The sequence below is a fragment of the Parasteatoda tepidariorum genome, chromosome 5, assembly GCF_982258835.1.
Source record: "Parasteatoda tepidariorum strain Cologne lab strain chromosome 5, Ptep-v5.0, whole genome shotgun sequence".
Taxonomy (NCBI): Eukaryota; Metazoa; Arthropoda; class Arachnida; order Araneae; family Theridiidae; genus Parasteatoda; species Parasteatoda tepidariorum.
Genome location: NC_141759.1, coordinates 76655479 through 76671946, shown reverse-complemented (window position 1 = coordinate 76671946; position 16468 = coordinate 76655479). Strand labels below are relative to the sequence as shown.

At 29.0% G+C, this 16468-nt stretch overlaps 1 protein-coding gene across 6 annotated transcripts in view; it reads right to left on the bottom strand.

The window, feature by feature from the left end:
• Positions 1 to 16468, bottom strand: part of rhea (Talin_middle and talin-RS domain-containing protein rhea) — a 124380-nt gene that overhangs the window by 30178 nt on the left and 77734 nt on the right. For all 6 annotated transcript variants that reach the window (XM_087164318.1, XM_087164317.1, XM_087164320.1 and 3 more), the window contains exons 8-29: positions 16325 to 16388; positions 16102 to 16206; positions 15927 to 16016; positions 14869 to 15036; positions 14243 to 14319; positions 13406 to 13500; positions 12370 to 12458; positions 10736 to 12283; positions 10490 to 10624; positions 8366 to 8494; positions 7389 to 7472; positions 6649 to 6876; positions 5903 to 6022; positions 5621 to 5818; positions 4628 to 4767; positions 3957 to 4050; positions 3782 to 3871; positions 2876 to 2998; positions 2646 to 2789; positions 2166 to 2327; positions 1264 to 1404; positions 978 to 1159 (exon numbers count right to left, since the gene is read on the bottom strand). In XM_087164318.1, coding sequence (XP_087020444.1) covers positions 978 to 1159; positions 1264 to 1404; positions 2166 to 2327; positions 2646 to 2789; positions 2876 to 2998; positions 3782 to 3871; positions 3957 to 4050; positions 4628 to 4767; positions 5621 to 5818; positions 5903 to 6022; positions 6649 to 6876; positions 7389 to 7472; positions 8366 to 8494; positions 10490 to 10624; positions 10736 to 12283; positions 12370 to 12458; positions 13406 to 13500; positions 14243 to 14319; positions 14869 to 15036; positions 15927 to 16016; positions 16102 to 16206; positions 16325 to 16388 — 4206 coding nt within the window. The remainder of the gene's footprint in view (positions 1 to 977; positions 1160 to 1263; positions 1405 to 2165; positions 2328 to 2645; positions 2790 to 2875; positions 2999 to 3781; positions 3872 to 3956; positions 4051 to 4627; positions 4768 to 5620; positions 5819 to 5902; positions 6023 to 6648; positions 6877 to 7388; positions 7473 to 8365; positions 8495 to 10489; positions 10625 to 10735; positions 12284 to 12369; positions 12459 to 13405; positions 13501 to 14242; positions 14320 to 14868; positions 15037 to 15926; positions 16017 to 16101; positions 16207 to 16324; positions 16389 to 16468) is intronic.

Genomic DNA, 16468 nt, shown 5'->3' with positions numbered 1-16468 from the left:
AAGAGTTAAAGCAATCAATTTTATCAGCAGAGTTCAAGAAACTTTTTAATGTCAGAGCTCAAAATACAAAACTATGTTTGTCTGAATGCAGGCATGTTGTTAAATTAGGCTTTCAATTGATTAGAGATGATAAAAATATGTAACAGGAAATTCTGACAAAATGTTTCATTATAATTTAACTACACATACCTAGCCCTGACTTTCAGGACTATCTTTTGATAGTAATGTTAAAGTTGTAATTGTAATTTCAACCATTTAACAAAGAACATGGACAGAGTCTGAGCTGATGCCTCCTTTATTAACTTACACATCACACAGACTAACGAGATTAGAGCAATAACAGATTTAAAGTGCACCCTCCTGCAAACAAACACCTGTTGTCGTAAAGGCCAAATTTACAATACCGCAGCTCGAGCGGCTGGTGCGAGCAATATCTTAATTAACTGTGCCACTGGATTGCCAATATTCAAGTTACAGAAAAAAAATAAACCCTGAAATGCTGGGTTTTAAATTATTTACAGGGTATCTGCTACATTTTAGATTTTCAAATCCATGACTAATTCCAAGAATTTCTCATGACTTAACAAAGTTACTACTTTCTCTGACAAAAATGCAATATATTTTTTAAAAAAAAAACATTATAATAACATTAATTGAAATGATAGGTATAACCAAAACTGTTATTCTCTGCATCGTCATATTGATAGAATTTAAATTTATAAAACAGAGTAAAGAAAGAGTCGAACCAATAAAATAACTGGAAAAAAATATACAAAAGCAAATAATTTTTTCCCTTTTTTTTCTGCAGAATTATATTCTAAATCCATTTTAAAAATTAGATTTTTCGGCGACATAAATCTATGACTTTCAATGATTTTTTTTTTAAAAAATAGTTAAAACCATGACAAGTTTTGTTCAATATCAAAATTCATGACTTTCCAGGTGCGCAGATAGATACACAAATAAACTTGACTCACTTAATGGATGCCACAAGTTTCTTTATTGAATCTGAGACATTTTTGCTGTGACCAGCTAATGTTTGCCATGTTGGAGGGTCACGTGGATTCACAACTAAAGATTTGGCAGAAACTATCATATTGCAGGAGCCATCAATGATATTTTTACCAGAAGAAGTAATAGGTTCTTGTGCGATTCTCGCCTGAGAAGAAAAAATAAGAATCTTAGAAGAAAGCTTTTGAAAATTGTTATAAAAATAAAGTGAACAAGAAAATATTGAATTGTCAGAAGAAGAAAAATAATTACTTTTGGACTGATTTTTGCAGGTACACTTGCAAACTCTGGAGAACTTGCAAAGGTGGTAAGGTTTTCAACTGCTTCAACAAGAGGCTTAATGGCTGTGGATGTATTTTGCCTGTTCCTTTCAGTTGGATCTTGATCTAAAGCCTGATGATAATTGTTAAAAATTAATTAATCATATATCAAAAAATCAATATAAACTTAATAAGTTAGTGATTAAAATGAAAAGTAATTTATGCCAAACAAGTCTCGGTGACGAAATCTTGTGTCTATCAAATATAATTACTAGTTTTTTTACTTAATTTGTATTAAAGACTAAAAAAAAAAATAATCAAAATAGCATTATTAATGGCATTAGTTTAGCTCAAAAACTCGTTTAATCAAGCTGAAGTAAAAAAGAAAAATAAAGATTTATTTTATTCAAGAAAAATATTATCAGTTATATAATATTGTTTTGATCTACAATAGATTCTCATTTCTTTCCTAATTAATTACTTTCTGGTTGCTTTTAACTTTGTAAGTGTATTAATTTGCTTCCCATATATTGCAAGTGAAAAAAGAAATACATTGAGAAATAGAACAAGAATTTAATAGCGTCCTAATTGTGTTAATCTTTAGAAGCAAATTTCACAATACAAAATGTTTCTGTAGGAGAGCTTTTTTTTATTGTCAAATATGAAATGGCATTCAAAGCTAAGCTTCAAGAAATAAAAAATGTGGCAATTTTAATTGCCTTTCTTTGGTATGAAGTTCTGAAATAGTTTATTACAAAACAATGAGGGGGGGGGGACATACATTTAACTAGAACATAATCAAGTTTATTTTACAATATTCCTTAGTCTCCTTTATTACAGAAAAATAGCAGACAGTATTACATATTTAGTGCTAAAAGTTATATTGTTATATACCTTTATTTCTTTTACCAAATTGGCTGTTGCATTGGCTACATCTTTAGCAGATTGTACAAAGTGTCGTTTGGCAACTGGATTTGATGTTTTGGATGAGGCAATTCTACAAGAATTACAGAGAGCCGATGTGTGCTTAGCGATCACTGTTGCAGCAGATAAAATCTATAAACAAAAGAATGTGCAAATTAGATTTTGATAGTTAGAAAAATTTTAATATCACATTTCAATCCAATCTTTTAATATTTAGAGCTAATTAAGGCAGTTCTTTGCATACACATTATAAATTCTAAGGACAAGAACTGATCTTATTTTGATTTGCACAGACTAAACAGTAAGATAAGTAATAAATATTCAAGCAATGAATATGGCAAAAATCCACATACAGATGAAATCTAAAGCATTCCTTTAGAATATGCAACAAAAACATAGAACTTTACTATAGAATATACTAATTCAGTATAACATTTAATTCAAATTTACCTGTTGTTGATTGCTAACAGAATTTGTCAGCTGTTGGCAAGCAGTCTGAATTGCCTGATTTGCTCGAGCAAATTGAGCAACATCAACCAAACCTTGACGACCGGCAACACTTGAGGGATCAGACACTCCAACCAAATATGCAGCCTGAAATGTATTAGACAATAATTGGTATCTAGGTAATGAAAAAAAATTTAATTTTTTAAGGAGTAATTAATTTTTTTTAAACATACCTGGGCTGCAGCTTCAATTAATCCACAAACAGCGTTAGAAACATCATTAACAGAATGTCCAAACTGTTCCTGCTCATTTGATTTTGCGAAATTAGCAATTCCAGTCATTCCGTCACCCAAATTCTAGAGGGAGGGGAAAAAGTTAATTACGAAATTTCATGATGTGTGAAAGTTCCAAGTGTCTTAAATAAAATTAACTCTTATGTTGATAAACATAGTATTTTATTAAAAATAGATGGCCACACCACAAGGAATTTTACTGTTATTCAATATGAGTGATTTCTTGGTCATGTGATACCATGTTAGTCTAGGTCTATCTAGGTTTTTCTGAGAGGTACCTATTTTGTGAAAATTTAGACTTAATTTGTGAAAAATTAAAAATTATATTAAAAAATCAACACAAAAATATGGTTAAAATATGGATTTATCGTTTCTTAAAAGAAACAAAAATAAAATTTTAAGAAAAAGTATCTTGTGACCTAAAGCTGAATTTGTTAAGCTACCGCTAAACGGTAGTAAATACGGCCTGGACAGACCCCTGGTTATGGTGATCAGAATTAGAAACCCTGACCATGCTTTCTAACACAGGACCTTTTTTTATTGTTATTAATCATTCACATTTTTAAATTTAAGATTTATCCCATATCCCAATAAGTTTACAATCACTTATGCCTGTAAAGAAGAAATCAATCACCATATCAATAAAAAGTAAGTAAGTCTATTGAAAATTTTGGCAAAAGTGTGTAGGTACCATCAAAACTGTGGAGGCCATTTATCCAATATTTAATTTCATACATAACTAAATAAAAAATCAGTTTTTTTTTAAAACAAAAACCTGTTATTTTTTATCAAAAGTTTTTGTGTGAATTATGAGACTTACATAAATGAATTATTAAAATTGTTTACCTTGGATTTTTCAGTTACAGCATCTAAGCATTCATAATAACTAAGGTCATTGATGGGTTCTACAGGATTGTCTAAGAGAGGTCGCATACTCTGGAAAAGAAAAGAAGAGAGTGTTATTTATGGGTAAAGAAATGAAAAGATTTTAATAGATATCATAGAGGTTTAGTAGGTATACCTGTATATTTCTGATAGCATTATCACATTCCTTTTGTCCAGGTGTTGCTGATGTACAAACATTTATTAAATTATTTATACTCTCTGTTACAGACCTATGAAATATATTTCAGAATTAAAAAAATAACACAGTGAATAATGGTTTTAACATAGGTAAGAGAAAGGCATAGTTAAAAATATAAAATATTTTTTTTAAAAATTAATCCCTTATGGAGAGTAAAAAAAGTGAGTTTGGCTACTTCATGCATCAAGGAAGCGAACTACACTAATTTGCTTTAGATGTACAAGCAGGATAAAAGCCTTATTGTTTTACTATTATCCTTTTCATAAATCAAATATAACTATAAAATTTAAAAAATTATAAAATTTATATAATTATATATTTTTATAATAAATCAAATTAACTTTTTCATTTCTAAATTTCTAGGCATTTTCCAAGACATATATTTCATTAAAACTTGCAGTAACTACCAAAACAAAAATTAAGAAGCAAAATAAATTTGCAAAAATTTAACTTTAACTGCAGCTGTTACATCTTACTTCATACAATTACAAACTCAAAGATAAAGTAAGTTGGAAAAAATGAAATTTTAAAAATTTATTACTGATAACATTTATTTTTAATCTTTACAAAAGTAATGAGCACAGAGTGAGTTATGATTGAGTTATTACCTTGCAGCAGCGGCAAGTTGGTTTTTGGCATTTGGTGCTCCAGGATCTGCAGCTACAGATTTAGCAGCAACTAAGAGTTTGCTAGACACCATTGACACATTTTTGAGGCTTATGACCATAGAACTACGAATTTCAGTGTCCTAAAATTAAAACCAGGTATTTTAATTTGATGCTAGCATCTCAATACATTTAATTAAATTAAGATAAAAGACCAGTGCTTACAAAACCATCAAAAAGATGCTAAAAATATAATTTATTACAAAAAATAATTAAATCTGTTTGCATGTAATAAAAAACGGTTTGCATGATTACAAAATAATAAGACAATAAAAAGTAATAATTTCCTAACTAACCATGTAATTATTGTACTACTTGCTCAAATTTTTTCAAAAAATTCTCTACTATAAACAGCTAAAAAAAGCATGGGCCACCAAAATATGGCCATCTAGTATTGCCAATCAGGCTAGCAGCCACAAGTCTAACATGCGATTAATGATATTAAATTATTTCTAAAAGCCCACAACGATGTACTTTGGCACTATAAATAACTTATTTGCTGGCAAGTTTCAAAATGAAACTTTTAAAGCTGCAATTTGTTGGTTTGAATAGCTAACCTGGAGGCAAATGTGTTAAAATACTTAAAGAATGGCAAAAGAATAAAAATGCTATGAAAAATACATGCTAATAGTGAGAAAATCACATAATTTTCTAAGTCAGAAAAAGATCGTAAACCCCATTAGTCCCAAAATAATAATGTTGCTATGTCTTGGTTTTTTGGGCTTAATGGAGGAGTCAATGCGGGATGAAGGCTGATGCATTTGGGAAATCCTGAGTGAAAGATGATTTACAAAAAAATAATTAGAAAAAAAAACTGTTTTAACATTGTTTTAATGGCTTACTGTAACTCAGTAGTTACAAGTTAAAATTATGTAAGCTGTACAGCAGTTGGAAGTCTTTATCTTTTTATAATAATGCAACAATTCTAATTAATACCTTAGTTCCACCAATAATTTCGACTCCAGAGTCCAACAGCTCATTGAAAGCAGAACCAAACTTTTTGGAAGAAGTGGCCAAGTGCGCAGGAGAGCCTTTAGAAGCCGCAACAACATCTGTAGCAGCCACATTCAGATTGGCGGCAGCATTTGTTAAGTTGCTCTGCAGCTCTCCATAAGACTTGTTGGGATGTGGAAACTGCAAAATAAAAAGAACTCAGTACAATAAACTTTACAATATCATAGCTTTCATATTGACAATAATTTAAATCAAATAACTTACATGTCCAGAGTTTAGGATCTGGCTGGCATCGGTTATGCTTCTAATAGCATCATCAACATCTTTTTGTCCTGGTAAGCAATTTACGCAGTTATTCAAAGCATTAGAAACAGATTTTGCAACCTAGAAAAAAAAAAGTTTCACAATGAGAAACATGGTCTTTGAATATTAAGATCAAAATTAAAAAAAAGTGCTTTAAACAATATGTGTTAAAAGGTTCTCATAGATTTTTTTTTTTACTTACAAAACATAATATAAAAATAGCTTTATCAAAATGCTCATCAAAACAATAATAAATTTTCACAAAAAAATTTAAAATAATAATAATAATAATTTTGAGATTTCAATTACTGAAATCATTATTTAACATATTTTAAGTCACAGTTAAATTCATAAAAAAAATTAAAAAAGAAATATTGTTTATTTTATAAGTTTCACAATGTTTTCCAGTTATTCTTTTAATAACACAACATTTCACAGTAAATTTAATCTTTATGATTTAACTTGACATGATTTAACTTACAAAATTGAGGAGCATCAAAATTGGATAATTTCTTTATATATAATTTTATGGCCTATTTTGATTTAGTATCATTATATATGTTGTTTTTTCTACGATTCCTTTCAAAAAATTTCAACTAAGAGATATGCGATGTGAACATTTAAATCATCATCTGAACTTCTAAATAAAAACATAATAATTTTTGAAAGAAATTAAATATTGATATTTTAGAAGAATAAATACAAACCTGAGTTAATCTTTGTTGGATGTCTGGATTACTTGGATTATTCATAGCTCTTTGCGACTCGTGTATCAACAGCGTAGATTTGTCCATCACATCTCTGGCATTGTCAATTATTTTCAACTGAACATCTTTGTCATTTGTGGTGGCAGCAACACCTCGAACAGCTTTCGTTAATATTTTAAGTGCACTTCCAGTATCACGAGCAGCGATTCCAGTGTAGTTCTCATTTCCCTAAAATTAATAGAATATAAAAAAATTTAGTTAATAAATAAAGATAATCAAAGTATTTCATTTCTATTAAAGAAATTGTGCACAACACATTTATCAATTAATGATATTATGAATTAAATGCTGCTATATGGAAATTTATGCAAATGTTTTTGTAATTTTAATCATTCAAGAAAGAGTACAACATATAAAAAATTTAAAAGTGCATAAAAAAAATTTTTTTTAGCAGAATGGTTATTTTTTGGTAATTGAAGACTCTAAGTGACAAAAATTTTAAAAAAGTAAAAAATCAAATAAATTAAAAGTGAGAAAAAAACAAGAAAAAAAAGAAAAGCTGAAAAGAGAAAATCTCTGGATAATGAGAGAGTTACTCCTTCAATTTTTTTAATTGTTCCTTGTCATATCAAGGGTCCTATTATTTTTAAAAGAGTGATACAAAAAAAAAAAATTTAAATTTTTGCAGACAAATAATTCAGATAAACACTATATTTAAATGAATAATAGTATATATTTACCTGGGAGGCTGCTGTTAACAGCTGAGCCATTGATGAGCCCACTACTTTAGATATAGAACCAAGTTGTAAAGCAGAATTTTCTAACTATTGGAGAAAAAAAAAAGATAACACTAATTATTAGTTACGGATAACTAAAACATTGAATATAAAATAAAAACAGATTTACTAAAATACTTTTCATTGCATGTGAATTGCAAGAAAAAATATTGCTAGCATAAATTACATTTACATAAGGCAGGTCACAATAGTATGAGGGCTGTAGACTTCAACTCCTAACTTAAAATGTTTAGCTCCAATGCTCTGACTTTCATAAAAGTACAATGGTATCAAATTTCAACTGTACAAGTTTAAACTAAAGTATTTCAAATACGTTAAAATTATCTAGGAATAATATAATAACAAAGTTCTTAATATATAAAACCATACTTTTAGATAAAAATAAAACTATTACTACAAACATAAAAAAATTAAATAATAAAAATGACCACAAAAACTTTGGTTTGATTGAAAAAAGTTATAACTTATCCAAAAATTAATTGTTGAATGATTTTTTAATAAGACATAAAAAAAAAAAATTAAAAAAAATAGCCTGATCACATCTAACTTTAATCTTCTACGATCTGAAGTTTTTTTTTTCCCCTTCCATTTTTAGAAGTGTACAATATATAATTTAGCAAAGTGATTTTTTTTAAAAATCTACAGAAATATAACAAATTCAAAAATTATTTTAAAGGGGAAAAAAAATAGAAGAGAAAACTGACCCCCCCCCCAAAAAAAAAGCTTGAAATTGTAGTTACAATTCAAAAATCTCATTCCTGTTTTAAAGCAATTTGTTCCAAAAAAGTAAGATGAAAATTATACCTACATTAAGGAAAAAAAAAGGCAATAAGTTTGAAATGTGAATTCTATGTTTATTATGTTAGAGTTAATACAGATAGGGAAAAAAGAAAGCAACTAAAATAAAAATGCAGTCTTACAGTTTCACCAGGTAATGGCTTGAGATTCATGTTCTCTGCAGCTCTCCTAAATGCAACAAGTTCATCATCTAATCCTCTGATGAGGTCTAAAGCATTTTCTAATTCTAAGCTTCCGCAAGCTTCTTGGGCCTATCACAATGCAACACAATTAGTACAATATACACAATTTAACAAAAAGAAATTCAAACTAACAGCAGTGACAAACTTTATAAAAGAAATTAAATAACTAACAAAAGAAATAACATATTATTTATTTTTTAGTTTGCTTACATGTTTAAAATTATGGTTACCAAAATTACCTAAAAAAAAAATTCCAGCACACATACTAGAAAGATAAAAAAAAGACAAAAAAAAAAAAAAAACAGACTTTTCCAGATTCATTTTTATAGAATGTTCCTGATTTTTAGAACTAATTGCGTAAATTTTAAAATTATTTTTTGAATCATGCCTCATTTTTTAACTCAAAATATAGAACACAACATTTAAATGTGCAATTAGAGTTAAAAACAAACTAGTTTTTTTTTTTTTTAAATATTTCAAACAAAACTCCTATAAATTTCCCTGGTTTTTCTATATTGATAAAATTCCACCACTTTTGCCTATTCTCCCTGTCCTGTGGTCAGGGAAAAAGAATAAAAGCTTTAAGAATTAACTTTAAAATAAATGAATTAATAATAGTTTATAGGAAAAGATACAAAGTTATTAATAGAAGAAATCATTTTATCATATTTAAGATACAAAAAGTTCACTTTTTTAATGATACATTTAAAATTACAATAATAAAGATAATGAAAAGTCTTAATCCTATCCTTATCTAAACTTAAATCAGAGTTACTCTGTATCTAATTGTTTGAATATTAGACAATGAATTAAAAATTTTTTTTTTTTTATGTATCATATATATATATACAAAACAAATTATCATTGCCTAAGAAAAAGACTTTAATATTTTTTATATGTAGATAAATTCTTAACTTTACAGTATGTTATCTTAGAATGAAAACATTCTGACTTTACAAAATTATCAAAAGTCGACAGTCTAGTCCAGAGGTCGCCAAAGTGGTCTATATAGACCCCCAGGGGTCTATTTAACAAAGGCGGGGGTCGATCTGAGGCAGGGGGTCGAATGGGGGTCTATCCGAATCGGAAGGGTCGATTGGGGGTCTATGAAAAAACAGTTCTTAATACGCAAATCACACATACCTAATTAAGTATGTAAAATTTGTGAATTTTTTTATAACTGACTTAATATCAGTTTCTTTATAGAACATAAATTAATAAACGTATATTAGGGTGAAACAAGTAATTACGTACCAGCGCACAGTGGTACGAACTCTGCACTTCTGGTTTATAAGTCATATGCATATGTGCCATAAAATTGACCAATTTTGAACCCAATATAGCGAACCTTGCAAAAAAACACCAAGCACACCCATCTCATTGATTAAGAAGCAATAAATCTGTAGTTACTTTACTTATTATTTCTACTTATTTATAATGACTTATTATTTAATAAATATTAAGGTATTTAAATTTCAATATTAATATTCATAAAACTACTGTTACACAATGTACTATTATTTTAATAAATGTTTAAAATCATAAAATAAATGTACAAACACAGTATCTAATAGAGTTTTATGACAGAACAGTTTATTAACAGAAAACTACTTTTATGGGGGTCGATGGAGATTTCGAAAAATTATATAGGGGTCGATGATCAAAAAAGTTTGGCAACCCATGGTCTAGTCTTATGACGTATGTTTAGATATATAGCGTTGCTAGTGAATTTATATTATAACTAAAATTATCAACAAAATTCAAAAATGTATTTAAGTTTCATTCAAAAACTTTTCAACTAAAAATTTTTTCACTAGCAAACAAAATTGATTAAAAAAATACAGTATTATTTGCTTTTTCAAATTTAAAGCTTAGCTTGTATTATTTCTTTTTTAATGACTTTCTGTTTAACCTTTTGATGACAGCTGGTGCAAGTGCTGTATCAAAACAAAACAAAAAAACAGATTCAAGTTTACTAAGTACCGTTATCCAGAAGGTCAAATGATGTCAAATAATCATATCACTAAATTCAAAATGAAATATAGAGTTGAAAAAAAAAATTACTTTGATTAAAGAAGACCGTAGTTCCATTAGGGCATTTATCATCTGCTTTGTTGCATTATTTAGTTGAAGACTAGTGGACGGATCAGTGATTGTGGGAATGGCAGCTTTAGATGCGGCAACCATTTTATTTCCAGGCTATCAAGAAACAAGTAGAGCATTTTTAGAAGTCCCAAGATTTTTTTTCCATGTAACATTTTAAATTAAACACATAACATGTCTAAAGAGTGTCATGAATGTAATATTTACCTGAAGCATGGTTTCACAGGAGCTGATTAAAGATAGTTGTGCAGATGGATTATCCACATCCATCATAGTACTTTTAACTCCCTGAACTAGTTTTGGAATGACATCTGCTACGTCCTTACAGCAAGTCATAAGCTCATCTTGTGAGCTTGGATTACGGTTGTATAACCTTGCACCTTGAGCTGCAGCAATGTTCTGTGTTGACATGGCAGCAGTGTGTTTGGCAGCTTGTTCGAGACGTCTGATCAGTTTCCTCTTCAGGGCATTGTTTGCAGCAGCATTTGTGGCACTTCTGAGGTCTTCTGCTGCTTTTTGTAGAGCAGCTTGTGAAGCTGAGTCATGGGGGTTAGAGGCACATCCTTTTGCCGCTTCAACCATCTTAGCAGTTGCATCAGCAAGAATTTTGGCAGCAGCTAAAAGCCTTTTCTGTATATCAGAATCAGACTGAGAATCGGCTTCACCTTTGATAGCTTGGATTAATGTAGCAGTAGCAGTGGCTAAAATTTTTGCTTGTCTCACCATTTCGCCGGCATCTCCGGTGCTACTGAAGAGTTTATCTGTGGCATCCAATATAGTATCAACAGCACCATCATGAACTGAGGCTTGAGCTCGCTGTTTATTTACAGTTTTCACGTGATTGACAAGATCATTCAGAGCATCTTCCACGTCATTGCTAGCTTTATCCATATTGTCCAGTAGAACTGGATCTCTTGTAGCATCATTGCAAGCTTTGTTAATACCTTCAACAGCTCTAGATACTTCCTTGGCTGCTTCAATAAGTTGTTGTTGACAAGTAGGATTGGAGATTGTCGGTGCAACCACTTTCGCGCATGCTAGGAGCTGAGATGACGCCAATGCACACTGAGTAGCAGCAATAATAACAGCATTTTGCTGGGCCTGATCATCACATTTGCTGGCAACATTTTTAGCTTTCAACACCAAATTAGCAGTTGCAGTGGCAACTCTTTTCGCTAAACCAAGCAAAATATCTTGTATCTCCTTATCGATGGCGTCTTCTTCCCCAATGTTTCTCAAAACAGCATGACTTGCTTCACCCACTCTGCCAGCAGCATTCAACAAGTTCTGTCGGGGTTCTTTCGTTTCTGGTTCAGCAGCCTTCAAGAAGTCAGAAAAGGCTGAGCACAAATTCCTGGCAGCATCCAGCAGATTCTCACCTTGCATTTCATCATCCATCAGAGCAGCTATCATCTTAACATCATTAGACATTTCGGACAAATTTGTTGTAATGGTAGTTACTGCTGCCCCTACAGCTGGGTGATCAACATCTTCAGCTGGTCCAGAAGTAAGGGTGATGACTTGAGCAGTAGCAGCATTCATAGCAGCTAACTGAGATGATACATTCTGCTTTTTAACATCCATTTGGTTTTGTTTCCATTGGATAGATGCCGGATCTGTTCCTAGTTCTTGAAGCTTTATTCTTACATTAAGATTATTTTGAGCATTTTCAACAGCACTTCTTCCTGATGTAATTGTGCTGAGTAAAGCTCTCTGAGGCTCAGACATTGTAGTGTGCACTTTTGGGTGCTGCATCTAGAAATAGACAAAATTTTTCAGTCATTTTTATAAATTCAAGACTTGGTAACGTATAAATTTTAGACTGGGACAGCAATTTTTACCTGTACAGAAGCATAAGCACTGTGTGCTTGCCCTCTTGATTCACCAAATTGTGCTCCTTGGGTTTGCCCAGTAGTGTAAGGCATAGGTCCTATGATAAAGAAAAGAAGGGGGAAAAAAAGAGAAAATTTATATTTTCCGAATGTAATAAATATTAATACTTTACAAAAAAATTAATCTTGTGATTATAATAACATCAAATAGTTGGTTTCTTTCATCTTAATATCAGCCCTTACTTGGGAGAATGGCTCTGATGTTAACTTACAGAATGCTTGCTAGGAATATTTGACAATTTCAAATAATTGTTTTCTTGTTTAAAAATAAACCCACATATCATTTATTGGGAATTAGATACATTATATGGCCAATCCTGCACAAATTTACTAAGCTTAACATTCAGAGGGGTTAAAATAGTACTTCATTAAATGAGTTATGTTAATTTTTGACTTTTCCATCAAATTTTAAAAATAGTTCTTTACTGTAATTTTTAGTATTGGAGAAAAAAATGCAAATTTGCAAAAAATAAAAAATTTTTAAGAAAATAATTTTAAGGGTCATTTAAAAATTATGTCATTGGTGGAGGTAATGGTAATTTGCTTACATAGCATTTAAACAGCCTTTTACGTTTTAACGAATTATTTATTTAATAAATGAATAAATAACTTAGTGGTAACGTAATTTAGCAGCTATAATTACTATTAGATTTGGAGTAAGAGTTTTATAATTTCAAATAACTTATATTTAATAAAAAAGCATTAATTTTACATTGGAATTGTATTAAAAAAATTTTTTTTAATAGTTTTATTATTTTTTTTCGATCCAAATATATTAAAACTATATATGTAAAAAATTCTGCTAGGAAGTACACACACTGAAGGAATTTGAAAGACAATGCCCATAGATAAAGTATCTGTTTATTTTCACAACTTCATATAAAATTAAATGGTACTTTGATGATTGATTTCCATTTTAAATAAATGATAATTTAAAATTAGCTACACCACTAACATACCAAAACAATGATTAAAAATAACTTACCATTGACACCAGTTCTCATAACAGCAGGAACAACAACAGAACCCGAGTCAACATGAGAAACTTTTGCAGGAGGTTGATGCTGCAATATAGTAGCCCTGAAAAAGATAAAATCAACCTTAGATTATTTTTTTAAAACTTAGTTCAATTTAAAGACCCATATTATAGACTAAATATTATTAATTAATTAGATACTATATATATACATCACAATGAAGCCAAAAAGATAAAGAGAGAAAAACAAAGAAAATTAAGAAAAATATTTATGAAAATAACATCTGATGACAATAAGAATAACATTAATGAAAAAAGAGCAAAAGTTTTCATTCCAAATAATGATGTTGCATGAGCAAATGTAAGTTTCAGCAAAATGTGAATTGTTCTCATGCAATATGGTTAAGCTGCTAAGTCGTAGAAAAATGCAAAATAAGCAATAATAGTCAGATTTTAATGGATTTTGCATCAAAAACTTATCTTACTCTTTAACATAGAAACTTTTAAAAGCAAGTGCAGTAAAAAGCAAACAGTTGTATCGATTTTTATACATTAAATTAAAAACAATAATTATCTAGACATAAGTTTCACAATGGCTCCTGGCTCACAGAAATAGTGAATTTTTAATGCTCGCCTATGAAATATATTATGTACATTTCATAGGATAATATGGTAATAATGAAATTAATGGAATTGAAAAAATTATCAGAAGTTCCTAACATTAATAAGTACCTCCTTTAGTTGAATATGTATGTATATGCACACGTATATGACCAATATAGTAAATAATAAATAAATCAACATGACAAGAGTCATTGACATTGTCTAATATATAAGAATACATACTTGGCAGCAGATACATTTTCTTCAACCATAGCAGATCCCTCATCTCCTTCAATGCCTAGATGATCTTTTGCTTTTTTCTATAAGAAATTATTGAAAAAAATAAGTGCAATTCAAACTTTCACTTTAAATAAGTAACTAAAACCTTACAGTTTTCAATATTCAGCCATTTTTTAAAAATGTGAAGTTACTCAATACATTGTTTGAGGCAACGAAAAAAAAGAGAAAATTAAGAATTATTCATTAATTTCAATAATCTTCATTTAAAATTTTGCGAAATTGACGATTTTTTAAAAAAAGTTAAGTAATTTTTTAAATAATTTAAGCCATTTGAAAATCTTAAAGTTCAGACAATCATTTTAAGGAAGGTAATATAGTTTAAAGCTCTGATTTTATTTTAAGCTTCGAAAAACATCATTTCCCAGACATTTAACTGAAAACTGGGCAAAAATTTTTTTTATCAAATAAAAACATGAAGTAAAGCTTTTTACATAATTTGTTAGAGTAAGAACAGGCTGAAAATTTTACCAATACATAAATTGCGGAGAAAATTTATCAGAGTTCTTTACACCAAAGTTACATTTTTCTGAAAAATAAAATTATAATTTAAAATATATAGTATGAATTACCATTTTTAGTATAATATCAATATATCCATTAATCAATTGTGATATTTGTTCCCCTTCTGATGTTTGTACAGAGTAGTATGAATCAGAATAATCTCCAAAATCTAAAGTAAAACTATTGGGAGATGCTGCACATCTTCGAACTTTTGTAAGAGGCCATGTCTTAAGAATCTGAAATATAATTTATAATATATTAGAGCTGGGCAATTCATGGATGTATCATGAAATATGAATATTTTTTAAACAACACATTAACAATATATTTAAAATTAATTCCACAAGTCTTATGATAATTTTCAAACGTACTATGATTGATACAATGATAACACCATTTTCAGTACCAAAAACAAAGGGTATGATAATCAGCATTGTAAAAAAGCCAGCCCTTTTTGAAAAAGGCTCGCTTTATTTTTTTGTTACTTTGAAAATAAAAAACTGCAGAAAAAGATTAACTTTGAACAAATGACAATTTTAAAAATGCCAAGCAGCAGTAATGTAGCTCGTAAAAACTTTGTTGTAAGACATGTTTCACAAAGTTAAACATTTAGCTAATATTCTACAAATGACATTTCCTACAAACAGATATTCTTACATTAAATGGGCAAAGAAAAATACTCAGCCTGATTTTTTGTCAGGACAAAATTTAATGGAAAGCCAATAAGAAAAAGAAGCCAATTTCCTTATTATTTAAATAAATAAGAAACTAAAATATTTATATACTTCAGAAAATATATAAATGATATACAAATTTAATCTTAAAAAATTAGAGCAGATAAAGATAAAGAACATTATTTGGGAGAACAAAACGGGTAATTTATATTAATAATGTGAGTAATGTTATTGTGATTAATATATAAGTACATTGCGCATTACCTCAAATGCAAAAAGCAATTAATCTTAATTTCTCAAAACTAGTCATTTGGTAAATGAGAATACAAAATCTATGAAAGGAACTTAATTATTTAATTTTAACACAATATGTAATATTCAAAAATTAAAATGAGGCCATTATAGAGTAAAAAAAGTCCGCATTTCTTAAAATAAAAATCAAACTATCATACCTCTTTTGTTTTTTCATCCAATCGCAAAACACTATCTTTAGTAACTCCTAAAAGTTTAGGAACCAATTTATTTTTTCTATTCATTTTCTCCTATAAAATGAGCAATGTAGTTTATAAGAATAGTATCACAAAAATTAAATTGATTTCAATAAATAAATTAATAAATTAAAAATACCTTAACAAGAAAAAATGTGACACCATACGTTTTAAGTGATCTAGCAAGGCTGACATATTTAACTTTAGCATCAAGCTCTGAATCACCAACACATTTTTTATGTTCCTAAAAACAGTAAAAAGTAAATTAGATCTAACTGGACAAGTTATTCAACAATAACAAACTTTTTTATGAAGAAATATTAAAAAATAAATAAATAAAAAAAATTAAAAAAACTACTTACAGCAAATACTTTCTTTTCTATTCCTTTGGATTTAACATAATCTTTAGGTAAAAACTCTTTTAAACTGAAACAGAAAAAAAATTGTAAACAATTTATAATTAACGACAAACTTTACCATATTTATCACATATAATGGAGCATAAA